The sequence below is a fragment of the Stegastes partitus genome, unplaced genomic scaffold (genome assembly GCF_000690725.1).
Source record: "Stegastes partitus isolate 25-593 unplaced genomic scaffold, Stegastes_partitus-1.0.2 Scaffold158, whole genome shotgun sequence".
NCBI classification, from domain to species: Eukaryota; Metazoa; Chordata; class Actinopteri; family Pomacentridae; genus Stegastes; species Stegastes partitus.
Genome location: NW_007577889.1, coordinates 4,240 through 20,314, shown reverse-complemented (window position 1 = coordinate 20,314; position 16,075 = coordinate 4,240). Strand labels below are relative to the sequence as shown.

Sequence of the window (16,075 nt, the reverse complement as noted above, 5' to 3'; positions counted from 1 at the left end):
GAAAAGCAGCACGATGAGGCAAATGGCACGCTGGTAGTAATAGAAATGGCACCTTGTTATGGCAATTTTAAGATTATTTTGAATAAACTTTGATTTTTAAAATCAACTACGAGTGACACCTTCTTTTAAGATTCGTTTTCAGGCATTTTTGCCTTTAGAGACTGGACATGAGGGGGAGAGAGTCGGGAAATCACATCTCCAGCCGGGATTCAAACTGAAGATCTGCTGCTCAGGATGTATGTGCCCATGTGGTTTGCAACCTAAACACTCGGTCATCACTTCACCTAAGTAAAGTCTAACTTAGCAATTAAAAACCAACCTTGCCAATAAAATGCTCCCCCCTGAGAACTTCATGTTGTACAGTCGTCCTCACATGTATTCATACCCTTGCATTAAAGAAATGGAAAAATTCACAACAGTCACTGAAATAGCTAGAAACTGAAAAAAGTAATAATAAATAAAAATTTGCTAAATTATAATTTAGTGAAATAAATAACATTGCTTTAGAATTGTGGTTGAAAATAACAATAAAAAAAATAAAAAATAAACAAAACTGTCCCGGACATATTAGAGCACTTTGCTGATGAGCAGTCGGCCAAAATCAACAAAATATTAGTTTACGGGTCTCATCATGCTTGTTTGCTTGATTTTATTATTTCGGTTGAACCACAATTCAAAAGCAACGTCATGATTTTCATTAAATTTTTATTTATTACTACTTTTATCAATTTCGACTTATTTCAGTGACAGCTGTTTTTTTTCCTTCCTTCTTTAATGGGAGGGTATGAATACATTTGAGGACGACTGTATATAAAATGGACACTTGTGCCTGCAGCAGAAATGGCTGGAATGTCATCTGATCAAATAACACACAGGTCAAAGGCACAGGAGATTCTTCCACTAAAAACACCAAGTGAAGCACATAATAGCTCTGAACACCAAGCAGCCGCTCATCTCTAAAAAAAAACAAAAAAACAGTCTTCATTCAAGAAATTACTTCAACAGTCACACAGTACTTTCGTCTAAACGAGAAAATGTAAACAGTTTGCTTTAAGCAAGCATACACAAGTGGTTACAGACACTCATTACAAGTTAGAGACATTCACATTTAAAGGACCCCTCGAGTGACAAGAGTCTAAAACGGACGATTACAGCATATAGACGGAAAACAAAGCAGGAGGTCGACCCATTCTGAAGAATAACTGTGAGCTTATTATTAACAAATATTATCGTGGTTATAAAGCCTGATGTTAAAAACACTGTAGTACCAGCTGAGCTTCCCGCATAAATCAAAAGCATAGTTGTTTAAATTTGCAAAATTTAAAGGCTTTATCCGCAGTAACATAAACAAGTCAACAAAAATGACCATTTAGGACTCAAGTATTTTTATTCTTTTTTTTTTTTTAAATCCCTCCTATATATCTTCCTTTCCCTTAAAAGTAGTAACCAGCACTGTTCACAGGCAAAGGTTGCATCTCCATCCATAGAAAAATACCTCATCATCTCGGGGGTTGCCTAATTTGATGTCGCCGGCGCCAACGAGATATCGTGTCGCACCGCACGCAACCGCTTCACTAACCAACAATCACAAGTCATTTTCATCAGTGATCTTCCAAAGACACAGAGAAGGACACTTGGTGGCATTCGTTTCAGAACAGCCGCACAATTAGTTATGTACAGGTCAACTGAGCCTCTGATTACCGCCGTCGCTGAAGTCCTCCCATGCACTTCCGGATGCAAACACGTTGATTGAAAACCCTGGATTATAGATCTGACAGACCCTCTGCGTGTTCGCTCAGCTCCATGGTGTAATAGTCCAGAGGACGCCTGGGAAAACAGACACCGTCATTAGCAAAACACACACCTTAAAGCCTCCACGTACTACATACACATCTGCACCACAATTTCCAGTCGCCCACGTCAAGCATTAGTCCTCGCGGTATATAATTTACCTCTTGATTGCCTCCACTCTCAGCCTCTCCACCTGCCTTATCTGCTCACGCTACCTCAAGCTGTGATTTGTTGCAATTCCCAAAATGACTTTCAACAACTTCCTGAGCACAGCGTTGTGTATTTAATGCCCAGTTACACACACACAGGTAACAGGGATTAGCAGTTTTTCTAGCCAGGACAAAGTGGCAGCTAAGATGTGAGGGTTTGTGGAGAAGTTTGGTTCTGAAGGCTTGTTCTAAAACATGACGTTTAGTGCTCACAACTCAAACTTTTTGGAATAAACAACTGTGAAAGAAATACAGATGTTTGAACCTCAAATCCACACTGATGTCGGTTCATACTTCAATCCTCTGAACCAGAAGCGGTGGGTGGTTTTAGCTCATTTCATTGTTTTGCTCACTGTTGGCTTATTTTTTTTACTGATTTGAGTAATTGTTTTTACAACAACATGTCACTATTTTACCCAAGGAGGCTACCAATACTGGAAAAAGAAACAGAATCTCTACATCCTAGAAATGTTTCATTATTCGCATTGTTTTATTTGTTTCCACAGTCACATGACTTTTGGTTGCATTTGAGTCATTCGAGGCATTTCAGTTATGTGGAGACCAGAGATTGTTTTTAACATATTTTCTTACAAAATCTGTTTAATGCACAGGATTTGTTTTTCGTAAACCTTTAAGTGAGGCATGTCGAATCAATGTTAAGCTTACATTTAGTTCAATTCCTCTAAAAAAATCAAAAGTCACGTGATAAGTTTAATGGCGTTCTAAAGGTTTTGTAAAGCCAACAACTTTTCTTGTTTTTAACAGCTTTTGTCAAGATCAATTAGTGTTGCACTCTAAAAGTTGGGAAACAAGAGTGCTACATATTGGAAAAGAAATACGGCTAAGAGGTGCAAACTTTTATTATCTAATGGGTTATAAGCTTCAAAACCACTGGAGCCTCTATTTCTCTGCATGCAACACAGTGGCATATCGTTTTAGACCCTCTGTCTGATACATGCTCACGTCTTTCAAACAACTCCAATCTGTGACAAAAGCCTTCAGTTGTAAGTTTGTACGAGGTGCGTCAGAAAAGTTCCAGGAAAAGACAGATTTCAAACCCAAACTATGAGCTTCCTCTTCAGACGATCAACCAGCACGTCTACAAAGAGATCCTGCGGCGTCTGCTTTGTTCAGTGTGCCAGAAGAAGAAGAGTTGTGGTGGCTGCTTCACCATGACAACGTGCCTGCTCACAATGTTTGAGCATCCCACAGCTCCTGGCTGAGAAGAACATCTCCGTGCTGGAACAACCTCCCTACTCACCCCACCTGGCTCCGTGGGATTTTTTTCCTTTTCCTCAAGCTCAAGGGGGTCATCAAGGGGACCCGTTTAGAAGACGTGAACGACATCAAGATGGCTGTGACGACGGAGCTGCAGAGGATCCTGGAAGAATCTTTCCAGGAGTGCATGGTGGTGTGGCAGAGAAGACTGGGGAAGTGTGTTAGACTCCAGGGGGATTACTTGGACGGGGAAACCTTGTAGTTTGGATTGAAATATATCTTTTGTGACACCAGTCCTGGAACTTTTCTGACACACCTCGTAGTCATCATGACAGAATAGGCGAGGCATCTTCTCTCATGAGCAGTACGTCTTAGGACAAATAAACTGAAATATGTGTTCAGTTGGTGGAGATCCCTTATAATATGTCTGTGTTTAAACTATCAAACTAACAGAATAACACACAAGACTTTATTAAAAGTAATCGTTGCACATTTAAGTTGATACACTTGAGTTCTTGTCAAGAGTTAAATGAGGACTTTAACTCTGTTCTCATGACGACTCGAAGCATCTAATATCCAGTGCCATCCTATATTCATTCAATCCAAACCATATCACTTTAAAATAAAATAAAAAAATTCAAAAACAACCTTTCCTTGGTCTCATTTTCTTGTCATGCTAGAATTGTTCAGATGTGTTTCGGTCGCAACGCTCAAACATGTGGGCGTCTCCAAGGGAACAACGTCAGCTTACATTACTGTTGTGACTCAACAGAACCGTTGCTCAGTGCTAGAGCTGGTCCTGCTGACAGACACATTTGTGACTGAGGTATTTTTCACATTATGGAAGAAAAAAAAAGTCTAATTAATGGAATAGACGTGTTAAATCATCCAGCCTTGACTTGCACAACCTCAAAAGACAAAGTGAGTCTGATTCAGACTTAGACGATTTGAATGAGGTACGAAGAAATAAATGGCCTCCTTGTGCAAGAAACAACACTTCTCCAGACCGAGTCCCTCAACAATTAAATTAAATGAGCCGTATTCTCAGCGACACACATTTTAACACTCTGAACCTCAGGCAGTTTCTGGGTGTCTTTGTGCTCCTGTCAGATTTTTACCTGCAGTGAGTTCATTTAAGTCCCTCTGTGGAAACCACACAACCACGTCTAGAAGAAAAAAAATGTGTTCGGTGTAATATGACACAATTATAACACTATAAGTCATAAAGAACTTTTTGAAAAAAGCAAGTTGATATTATTTGTTTTACAAAAAAAAATAAGAGTAAAAACCTGGAAGCTACATATACAATTTTGTGCCCACAGGTGTTTCCAACACTGGGGAAGAAATGGCGACTATAAAGAGTTTATTACTTACTTTTTAAAATTGCTTCCTATTTGCTCCGTGTAAAAACAACCTGCAGTTCAGCTGACAAGTTCCTTCTTGTCACATGACTGGTATTGATTCATTAATGGCTTCTTAGTTGAGCTGAGGAGCACAGAATATTTAGGAGGGGGGTTGTTTTGTTTTTTAAAAATCATTTCTTGAGAGTTTTTCAACAGGGCATGTAGATTAAATGTCATGATTTAAAGATTTGATTAGTTTTTCAAATGGGACTCAAAGCCAGGTCTGATTTTTTCAAGGACTGTTGAAAAGTTAAAAAGCAGTTTCTGAATATGGTAAATTGTGTAATTTTAGGGATTCTGTAAAAAGATAATAAGCTTTTTCAACCCACCGGCAGGTTTTGGGTTCAGAGGTCTAAAAACCTTTCTCTTCTCTTCACAACCCTTACTTTGAAATCATAGGAAGCATTAGCATCAAAGAAAAGGTAACAGTCTGTTAAGATTTCTAACAAAGAATACAGACATGAAATGCTGGGGTAAAGAGGTAATTAAAGGGGTTAACATCTGTGAGCATATCCAGATGATTAGAATAATGCGAGAGTGCTCACCTCCTCCTGTAGAAATACGTGAACAGAGCAGCTCCTAGTCCCAGCAGCAGGAGAACCGCGACTATCAGGCCTATCTGAAGGCCCAACGCAGACGCTACAGGGGAGTCACACAAAAGCACAGTTACACTTTCCCAACAAGTTCACAATTCCAAACATTGCATAGTGATTCAGACTTCCTGATGAAACTTGCAGTAAATTTTCTTTAGTCCACTGAAGAAACAATTAACAGAAGCCCATCTGTCTTTTCCAAACAGACCTTGATGGGACGTAGAACACAGAGGGAATCACTGTGCAACATTAAAAGAACACAACAACCTGTAATATCCCCTCACAGCCTGCTGTGTTTTTGATCTGGTCATACTGCAGGTAACAGCAGGCACAGAAAACACTTCAACTAAGCCCTTTAATGAAGACGCAATTAGCCTTTATCAATCATCAATTTAGGATCATAATCTAAATACATGCTGCAAACACCATAGGTAGGTTTTCCACACAACAGCAGCGACTTCCTTCTGGTGCAGTAATGATGAATGTTGGATGACATGCATGTATCGTAACTTTAGTCTTTTATTGAAATGCCAGAGTCTGCCACCCATGAAGGATGATTACTCTGAGTACTTGTAGAGTGCAGCAGTTTCAGCCCGTTTATCACAGAAAAGCTTTGGTTATGTTCACCAGCAAAATGTACTTTTCTCTCATTATACATTTTGCATATTCATGCTTATGGAAACCACGTCTTTGGGAAGGAGGTGCAATTTTATTTCTCACATAAGAGTGTTTTCAACACATAAATCAAGCTTTCAAGTGGTTCTTCACTCTTAATTCTTTATTCTGTATCATCATTTAAAGTTCAGTTTTGATAAATGATGATTTCTGCTTTCAAAGTTGAAAAAAAATCAGTATATTTATATGTTTTTAACATATTCTATGTGAATATACAATAATTATTACTCACGTGTAAAAACACAAACACCATAAATCAAAAACCATAAAAACATAAATTAAAATCTAATATTTGACCAAAAAAAAAAAGGAAATCAAGAACATGACCCAATGTCTGGGCTGCAACATAGTATAAAAGTTTAGAATGAATACCAACAAATATTTTGCACATATTCTTTCTTGGGATCAAATGGATCCCAAAAGACCTTCTACATATGGCAACATGAAAGTCCTGAATAGTGTTAAGTGATTGTAAGGATTAACTGATTGTTATAAAGGGCTGCATGGTGGGTCGGTGGTTAGCACTGTTGCCTCACAGAAAGAAGGTCGCTGGATTGCGTCCTGGTGAGGACACCTGGGATCTTTCTGCGTGGAGTTTGCATGTTCTCCCGTGCAGCGTGGGTTCTCTCCTCCCACAAGGTCCAAAGCATGTTGAGGTTAATTGGTGATTCTAAATGATCAGCTCATCATCAAGCTCTGCAGAAGCCTGATAACGATCCTGATCATTTGAATCAGGTGTGTTGGAAGAAAGAAACATCTAAAACATGCAGGATTACAGCCCTCGAGGACCAGGATTCGACACCCCTGTTCTAAGGACTCTGTAAATGGATCTGTCTCTTCCTATATATTTTAATTTTATTCCCATGTGTGAAGTAAAAGTGTGACATTCGCTCAAAAATACACGCTTGGTTGCATCCATCTGTGCTGTACATCCTGGTCGCCACTGACTCCTTGTCCTGAATATTTAGAGCTGAGCTTTTCACATTTCTGCTCCTTAAAACTAATGTAAGAATTTAACATGGAGCATCAGAGGGAGGAGGAATATGTTGTTGCACATTGCAAGATGCATACAGGTCTTAGATGTATTACAGGAAGCAAAGGTACTATTTACAGTGAGAGGAGCAACAACCTTAATGCACCTGAACACACCATCTGTGATGCTTCCTGGGCTTATGTGGTGTTTCAGGTCTTTCAGCTTCACACATCTAGTCGACCCAGATCAAGCTGCGACTTGTGTCCAGGTAACAACACACAGACATGTTGGTCAAAATACAGCTGTGACTCAGACGGATCTGACACTTTAATGTCTTGATCTGACAGTAATGTTGTTCTGGGTTCACTGAATGTACCGGAGTGTACTTTAATAAATACCTGCTGCATCCCACAGCAGCAGAAACAATGAGTGCTCCTGTAAATCCTGAGCGATGTGTGCGTTTATTCTCAAGGCGCAGCAGCAGGAACTCCAAGAACACGAGATCTGACGGTAAATAGTGTTCCCTGTTCTTCTAAGCAGCCAGCAGGTCGGCTGGTCCACGCAGAGGCCAGGTTTGTACCGTGGAAGGATTTGTATTAAAGCTACTCTGAATGAAAATCTGAGCTCCATCAGAGCTGTCAGGACATTAAGACAGGCCTGAAATTACAAGTAAAATTACATTTCATCACTTTTAACAGTGAGTTTAGTTCACAACCTGAATTACAAACTTACTTATTAGCAGCTCGAATAAGGCTGGCCCACTATCCTACATGTTTGACCTCAGTGCCTTGTGTAAAGTTTGGATTTTTACGTGCAGGTCAGTGTCATTTTCCATAAGATTTTTGTTCCTCCTGAAATAAAGTCATTCAAATAGGTTTTAATCCAAAATCATCCAATCAAGACACTGTAACTGTTTAAAACCTTAAAAATAAAAGAAATGTCATCCTACATACGATACATTCTCTCACTGCGTCTGACAGATTATACATTAACACATGAATCACTTGAGGATCGGAATCATCAGTCTGTGAGTGAAGTGTGTTTCGCACTTTAAGTTTTCGTTCCACTTGAGGGTCTTTGTTTCGTTCAGCTGTCAGACACTGTACATGCGTCTCTTTCTTTCTCATCTTATTTACAGCTTGCATTAAAATGTAGATATAAAGAACAATGTCAATGCAAACTTGAATTTCTGTCTCTTTAACTTTAGTCTAAACTTATCTAGGCAAAGATGATGAGGCCGTCTCACATTAAATACAAACAGAGCAGAGGAAATGTAGAAATGAAAGCTGTCTTATTTTATATAGATATAAAAAAATATATACATCACACATCGACATTTAAAAAAAAAATCATTATTATCTGTTTATAACAGGCTGCACAGACTTCAGAGGTTAACTACAGTTTGCCACTCTGCCTCTAACCCTCCCTTTTTTATCATGACAACATACCTAGATATACATATAGATGTTATGTGTTATATTTGAAATTTCATGGGATTAGTTTCTTTGTATTCAGTGTATTTTAGGACCCTGGAGTTGACACACAGAAAGCTAATAAAGCTGGACCTGCAGAGTGCAGACTGTTATTGACTGATTCAGCTGATTAGTATCAGTTTTTTTCTGAACTGATGATTAATGAGCTGTGACGGTCTGTATTCTAACTGTGCCGTGTTGGAAACTGGAGAGAGCGAGGAGGTTCTGACCTGCTCCTGTGTACCGACCGGTGGTGGGAGACGAACAGACGTCCGTCTCAGCAGATGAAGGGTTCATGTGCGACGTCTGGATGATGAGGGCCTTCTGATGGTCCGACAGCGCCTGGATGTTCCCCCACACTCGCAGCCACCCAGACACACAGGAGAAGTTGGCCCCTTGAACAGAAACAGAAGGACAAATGGTTCACGTATATGAAATTACTCAGGAGGTGCTTCAGGTTTGTAGATATACAGTTGAAACCAGACGTTTACATACACTGTATAAAAAGACATAAAGCCTTTTATTTCTCAGTCTGACATTAAATCAGACTAAACTTTTCCTGTTTCAGGTCAGTTAGGATTACCAAAATTATTCTATTTGCTAAACGCCAGAATAATGAGAGAGATTTTTTTCTTTTACTACTTTCTTCAAAGTCAGAAGTTTACACACACTAAGATGCCTTCAAACTATTTGGGAAAGCCCAGATGATGATGTCATGGCTTTGGAAGCTTTTGATAGGTTAATTGACAACATTTGAGTTAATTGGAGGCAAACCTGTGGATGTATTTCAAGGCACACCTCAGACACACTGTTTCCTTTTGTGACAACATGAGAAAATCTAAAGAAATCAGCCAAGATATCAGGAAGAGAATTGTGGACCTCCACAAGTCTGGTTCATCCTTGGGTACAATGTCCAGGTGCCTGAAGGTTCATCTGTTCAAACAATTACAAGTACAGCACCACCAGGAAGAAGACAGGCACACATCCTGTGCATCTGGAACTGAAGATGGAAGCTTAGGATTGAAAAGGTCACTTCCTGACTGTTACTCAGTGTGCAACAGCAACACGGGATGTAAAAAGTCACACCTACATCTGTCCATCTAAACGGTATCTCTCTGCAAGAAAGAGCTGTCAGAGCTGGAAGCGCTTGATGGGGTTGCTATAGCACGGTTTCTCAGTGATGGCTCAGTGTGGGCGGCTGTGGCTCAGGTGGTGGAGCGAGTCGGTCAATGATTGATTCCACCCTGTAACCCGTGTTATGGTCGTTGTGTCCTTGGGCAAGACACTTCACCCACCTTGCCTGGTGTGAATGTGTATGAATGGATTGTTTGAGGTGGTGGTCGGAGGGGCAGAATGGCAGCCACGCCTCTGTCAGTCTGCCCCAGGGCGGCTGTGGCTACAGTCGTAGCTACCACCATCAGAGTGACTGTGTGTGAATGAATAACTGACAGTGTAAAGCGTCTTTGAGTGCCTAGAAAAGTGCTTTATAAATCGGATCTATGATTATTATGGTCATCATTTGGGAGTTTTTACTTATTAAACTTGTGAACAAATGCTTGATTATTAAGAAATCTCAGCTGCTTCTTTATAAATTGTGGCTGCGTACATCAACTGCACCTTCTGACACCAGCGTTCAGTCTTATTGAAGGGCTAGAAGTCGAGTTCTCCATCCAGAGCTAGTGACGGTGTGATGTGGAATCGATTGTGTGTCAGAGGAACTCACCTTGGAGGTACAACGCAGAAATGCCACAGTGACACCTCTGCTCTAAGTAGTCGGCCACCTCGGCGACTCTCTTCCTGTGAATCAGACCGCTGCAGTCTAGAACAAAGACAGAAGAGACTCTTTTATAACAGCAGACTTAATGAGCTATGACCCGTATACAAACAAAGATACATTTTAAAAATTCTACATTTTTGACTGATAAATTACTAAAATTAGAGCTTTTATATAACCCTTGAAAGGTTGTGAACAACCAGAAAATCCTCCGAATGTCGATTGCTTGTTATCTGAGGTGTTGGGCTACATGTTAAAAGAGTTTTGTTGAGCACAAAAATAAAAGTTTTAAATTACTTATTCATTGAGAAACGCTTCTTGTGTTCATCCTGAAAAATGTCCTCAGATGGGGACACCGTGTGAGCCAACATTTACTGTCAGACGTCTGTTTACGCCGACATACTTGCACTCTGAAAATGTTATACTTTAAGTAACACCTGGAACATTTTGGCAGCGCTTGTCTATGAACCACGGCATACTAGCAGTGTTAGTCCCATCACTGCACCAATTCATTAAACATGTACGATGTGTTAAATCACCCTACATGTCGACTGTGAGTTTTAATCGGAGTCCCTGTGCAGCTATAAGATGCAACTTCTTTCCTCACACTGTTAATTGACCGGCCAACATGTGGAGTTCACACTCAGTCTAAATGCCAAGCACCAAGGGTGTTAGGAAAAGAGAAACGCACAAGCTGAAAGTAGACTCCTACTGCTTTTTTTTTTTAAAAGCTGTGTCATTAATGTTTTTATGCACTTCAAGAATACTTTTCTTGTTATACAAGACTAATATAAGACTGGTGTGGTTTATATGCTTTTAGCCAATTTATCTCAGTGTCTTAAAAGTTCCATATTCAAAAAATCAGTTTTATTTTTCTATTTTGTTAAAATGTGGAGATGTAAATAAGCTGTAAAAATATGAAGATACTTACTAATGCCAATTCTCTGGCCTCCCTAAAACTAGGTAGCCCCCCAGCTTTACACATCAGTCAGGATTTTCTAAAATTTTATAGGAACTAAGCTGAAGATTTGCATAATTCTGCCTCTCACTGCCCGCTGCTTCCAGGTCAGCCATTCAGAATGAGCAGTTGCCTTACAGGATGGTAGGTTTATTTCTACAGCTGCCTCTGCTATCTCCGAAGTATCTCCGCCATGAACAAAGCTCATCAAATGTTCTGGCTGTTGTGCTTTTGTGTAACCTAACGTCCATTGGTGTTTACATCTATGTCTCTCCTGCTCTCTGTGCTCTTATATGCTGCATTTTAATAAAGCTGGATTCAAAATCAAGCTGTTTTCATTCTAGTAGTTTCCTCTTTCTGATCCAGTATGAAATAGTGCCTGAAATTCATCTCTTAAGACTACGTGTTAACGAGCAGTGACTTCAGAGCCATTTCCAACCTGCTGCTCTGCACTTCTAAAACACTGATTTGTAACTGCAGCATCTGGCAAACTCACCAAACACAAGTTACATGCAACAGCTGTGCATGTTAAATTATCAGTTAGAAAACACATGAAAGACAGAGAGAGAGACATGAAATTTAAATATTTCATGTCAAAATATAGCAGCTTCTGTTATTATTGTTCAAAATCTACAATTATCTTAAACAGTCTCAGAACTTGTTTAACATGTATATCTGTACCTCCTCCTCCCTAAACCCTGTTTTATTTAGTTTTATGTTAAATGCATTTTGTCATTTCAGGATGCCTCACCTCCTGACTGGCCGTACCAGTCGCTGGACAGAGGTCCGAGGCAAAGGTCAATCTGGCTGGAGAAGGCGGAGCTGGGACAGAGGTTGGTGCTGTGAGGTGTGGGAGAGGAGCTCGTCCAGGAGGAGGAGCTCCTCACCTCGCAGCAGGAACACCGGCTGAGGGAGACTGGACCATCTTCCACCGACCTGCACGCACAGTATGCACAACAACACACGTCTGAATACATATGCAGGAGTAAAACAAATGATAGAGTCAAACAGCAAATCTACACAAGAGAACATTTGCAGGCATACAAACTGGCTGAATGACTATTTTGACTGTGACTGTTGTGACTGGCTCTCATTAACTCTGGGGATCTCAAAAATTCAGTCTTGTGTACAAGTTGTCAAGTGACTGTGTTATATTGTGTAGAAGTGTTTCTGTGAGCCTGTGTGGTGATAGTCAAGAAAAAAAATTATTAAAGCAAAATATGATTCAACAGTTCCACAAACAACTTCCTCCAAAATGACAGATGGGAAATAACACCTTTTAAAAACAGTTTTAACAAAAACCTAAAAACTCCTCTAAGCTCCACGTAGTTTCTGGGTGTATTTTTGCTCCGGTCACATTTTCTCTCACTGCTGGTTTATTTTTTACTGCAATATAACGTCCTGCTTCTTTATGGAAACAGCACGCGAGTAAAAGTAGGGAGAACTAAAAAAAATGTAGACTGACTAGTACGACACAAAGATATTGAACCCCAAATTGGCAGGAAACACCTTTTGCATGGCAGGTTCACTTGCCATTAGTGTCCTGGGTGTGTGAACGAGCACTTTGTAAACCACTGAGGTAAAAAGCTGCTACTTGGTTTAAAACTAATCATAAATACGAAGGTTCAAACATAAAAACTCAGTAAAAGCTGTTATCGATTCAGACTGTGGGATTCAGTCTGTGTTTACCTGAGAGCTGGCATCACTTGTCTCCCTCTGCTGGTGGACAGAGAGGACAGCAGCTGCCGGTTTTCACTGAACACAAGCACGTCTCTGAGGCTAGAATTGGTCAGAGCGGTTCCAGCTCTGCAGACGCTGAACAGGTCGTAGCACAGGACCACTGCTCCTCGCACTGGCACCGTGGATCCCTCCGGGAAGGTCTGATCTATGCCGGGGAGAGACGAGGTGAAGGAACACAGTGAGAGAATAGGAGAGTGGGTGCAAAGTAAGAAGAAGAGACAAAAAGAGAGACAGCAGGATTAAGCAGGAGTTGGGATATATTTAATCTATAGCAGCTGTCGTCTCTTTGCCACAAGGTCTTCCACTGGCCTCACCTGCTCCAGTGACATTCCCAATCATGTAAAATCCATCCCGGTCAATATACCCGGTCAGAGGAAGTGCGATGACGGTCCCTGTTCGCTCCTGGTCGAACACAGACAGCACCAGGCCCCGCAGGTTCATCATGGGCGGCCCATGCAGCTCCACGAAAGCTCTCTGCTGGCTGTGATTGGTCCAGTGACTGCTGGCCACCTCGCTGATGACCACGCCCTCAGGGGCTGGAGGAGGACGGGGGCAGCTGTTTTCCCTCAGAGGGGTGGGGGGAGCCACCTGTATTGATTGATGCATGTGGTGTGTTTAGAGTTTTAAAAAAGTCCAGTGTGGATACATCAGAGACGGCGTGCATTTAAATAAGAATACAACAAAAGAAAAGATCTTCTTTAGCTGCAAAAACATAAATCTAAAGAAGTAGTTTGACATTTTGGGAAATATGCTTATGTGCCTTCTTGTACGAAAGCTTGATACCACTGATAAGTCTAAATATGAAGCAGCTGGTTAGCTTAGCTTAGCACAAGGAGTTTGACTGACTCACAACAAGGTAAACAATATTTACATCCTAGTGCCTATAAAGCTCATTAATTAACAATTTATATAAAGGGTGGGCAATCTGGCTAAACGATCATAGGATTATGGCAGCCGAGTGACAGCGAGGATCGCCATAAAAGCGACCTGGTCAGCCAGTAGGTAGGAAACACCTACATGGGCAGGGGATTGAACTGTATTCTGTATGATTCCTCTGATCATACACAAAATTATCAATGCCCACGATTTACGATCATGAGATCAATGACCCAGGCTTTGTATTTTGTTCACTGAATCAGTGCACAAAACAAAATGTAAGAAAAACATACTGTTGTAGCTACAGGAGGTTACTTTACTCAGCCAAGAAATAGTCTGGCACATAATCCCATAATGACATCATCCATCCATCCATTTATTTATTTTTAATTATCCGTGGTGACAGCAGGGTATTCCAGACGTCCCCAGGTGTTTCCTGGCCAGACGAGCTATGAAAATCCCTCCAGCGAGTTCTAGGTCTGCCCGGGGTCTCATCCCAGTAGGACATGCCTGGAAAACCTCCAAAGGAAGGAGCCCAGGAGGCATCCTAATCAGATGCCCGAACCACTTCAACTGGCCTCTTTTGACACAAAGGAGCAGCAACTCTACTCTGAGCTACCTCCGGATGTCCGAGCTCCTCACCCTAGCTCTAAGGCCAGGCCAAGCCACCCTGTGAAGGAAACCCACTTCCACATGATCCGAGACCTCATTCTTGCAGTCACCACCCAGAGCCATAAGTGAGAGCTGGAAAGTAGAACAGCTGGTAAATCCAGAGGTTTGTCTTCCAGTTCAGCTTTCTTTAACCAGACAGTCCAACACAACTCCTGCACTCCTCTTGCCATTGCACCAAACCATCTATCTCTCTCACTTTCTCATGAACAAGATACTTAAACTCCTTCACTTAGGGCAGCAACTGCACCCCAAAATATCACACCACATGATGCCATATTTACACTTTAGTGTTTAACAAATGACATATAAGCATTAGATGTGCCGGTAGGTGGATTTTGTTACCTTTGCATAGAGCCAGGCTCGCTGTTTCCCTCGGTTCAAGTCTAACCAGCTTAGCTGAGCACAAATGACGTGGTTTTATGAAGAGTTATGTGCAGGATTTTTTCTTGGTCGGCTAAATTCCTGCAAAGCTAAGCGAACTGGCTGCTTGCAGTAACTTTGAATTTCGTGTACAGATATGAAAGCGGTATCAGGTTTCTCATCGAACCCTCAGACAGAAAGCAAAGATCGGTACATTTCCCAAAAGGTTGAACTGTTACTTGTAGAAATGAAGGTTTAAATGATAATTCATCCTACAGAATGTATCATCATCTGAGCTAATAAAGCACACACTTCTGACTAACTGCTTAATTCCAGCATGAAATCCTCCCCCTTTGTACTCACTGAAAAGGCAGACAGGTCATAGGGGTAAAGGCCTCTACAGCGGCTCAACGCCTCGTCACCAGGCAGAACCTCTGGATCTTCCAGCAGTGGCAGCTGTCCCGGTGTCAGAGCTTTACTCAGCTCCTGGGCCTCCTGATCGGATCCTCTCTGTCGGTACACCACTGCATCCAGCAGGCCTTTAGTGGGGATGCCCCTCTGCCCCGCCGATGGTGGGCCAAAGGGACTGCGGTAGAGCGCCACGGCATCCGGTCCGTTCTGGATGGTGTTGGGAGGAAGGCGAAGTGACGGAGCTGGAACCAACCTGTCGCTGCCCAGCAGAAAGTATCCTTTGGAGGTGGTGAAGTGTCCGCTCAGGCTGATCTCCCTGTAGGGTTTGTTGTTGTGCGCGCTGAACAGCAGTATCCAGATGCCCTGCAAGGAGACTCTGCGGCCTGATGGGTGCCAAAGCTCGATGTACTCGCCGTCCTCAGCGGCTCCGGGTGTGTCGGTGTTCAGCTCATTGATCAGGAAGTCGGTGTTCCCCCAGGGTGGGAGGTGAGGTGGCGAATCTGTACCTCCTGGAATTACTAAAGAATAAAGGACGGCATTTACTGGATGGTGTAAAAGAAAGTGTTGGACGTTTTCTGCAAGACATGTGCGACTGAACAGAAAACATAAAAAATGACATGGTATCACTTCAAATATCATTTATACAACTAATAATAGCAGTTACATAATATATAAACCTCCCTCATACTGTGTGACAATGTTTGAAACGATGATGATGTCGTCATACCTGTGAGCTCTTACTATGGGTAAGAGCTACATCATTTTTAGGCAATTATTCTTAGACTGCATGTGTTTTCCACTGAGCAATATATGGATATAACCTCACCACACTATCAATATGCCAACATGCAATTCAATCAAAATCACCAAAGCGATCTCATCTAAACAATGCTTTAGACTTTATGTATGTTTCATTGAACTACTTCAAACATTTGCTGTGCTGTTAAAGC

General features: G+C 41.4%; 1 protein-coding gene across 1 annotated transcript; it reads right to left on the bottom strand.

Annotated features, from left to right (window-relative positions):
* Positions 1–763: 763 nt before the first annotated feature.
* On the bottom strand, positions 764–15,643 carry LOC103355577 (uncharacterized; the record flags this gene model as incomplete). Its single annotated transcript, XM_008279424.1, has 8 exons — positions 764–1,827; positions 5,167–5,260; positions 8,565–8,729; positions 10,058–10,153; positions 11,818–12,002; positions 12,756–12,951; positions 13,121–13,394; positions 15,078–15,643. Coding segments are annotated over 8 exons (1,640 nt in total), but the record flags the coding sequence as incomplete, so codon positions are not given.
* Positions 15,644–16,075: the final 432 nt, after the last annotated feature.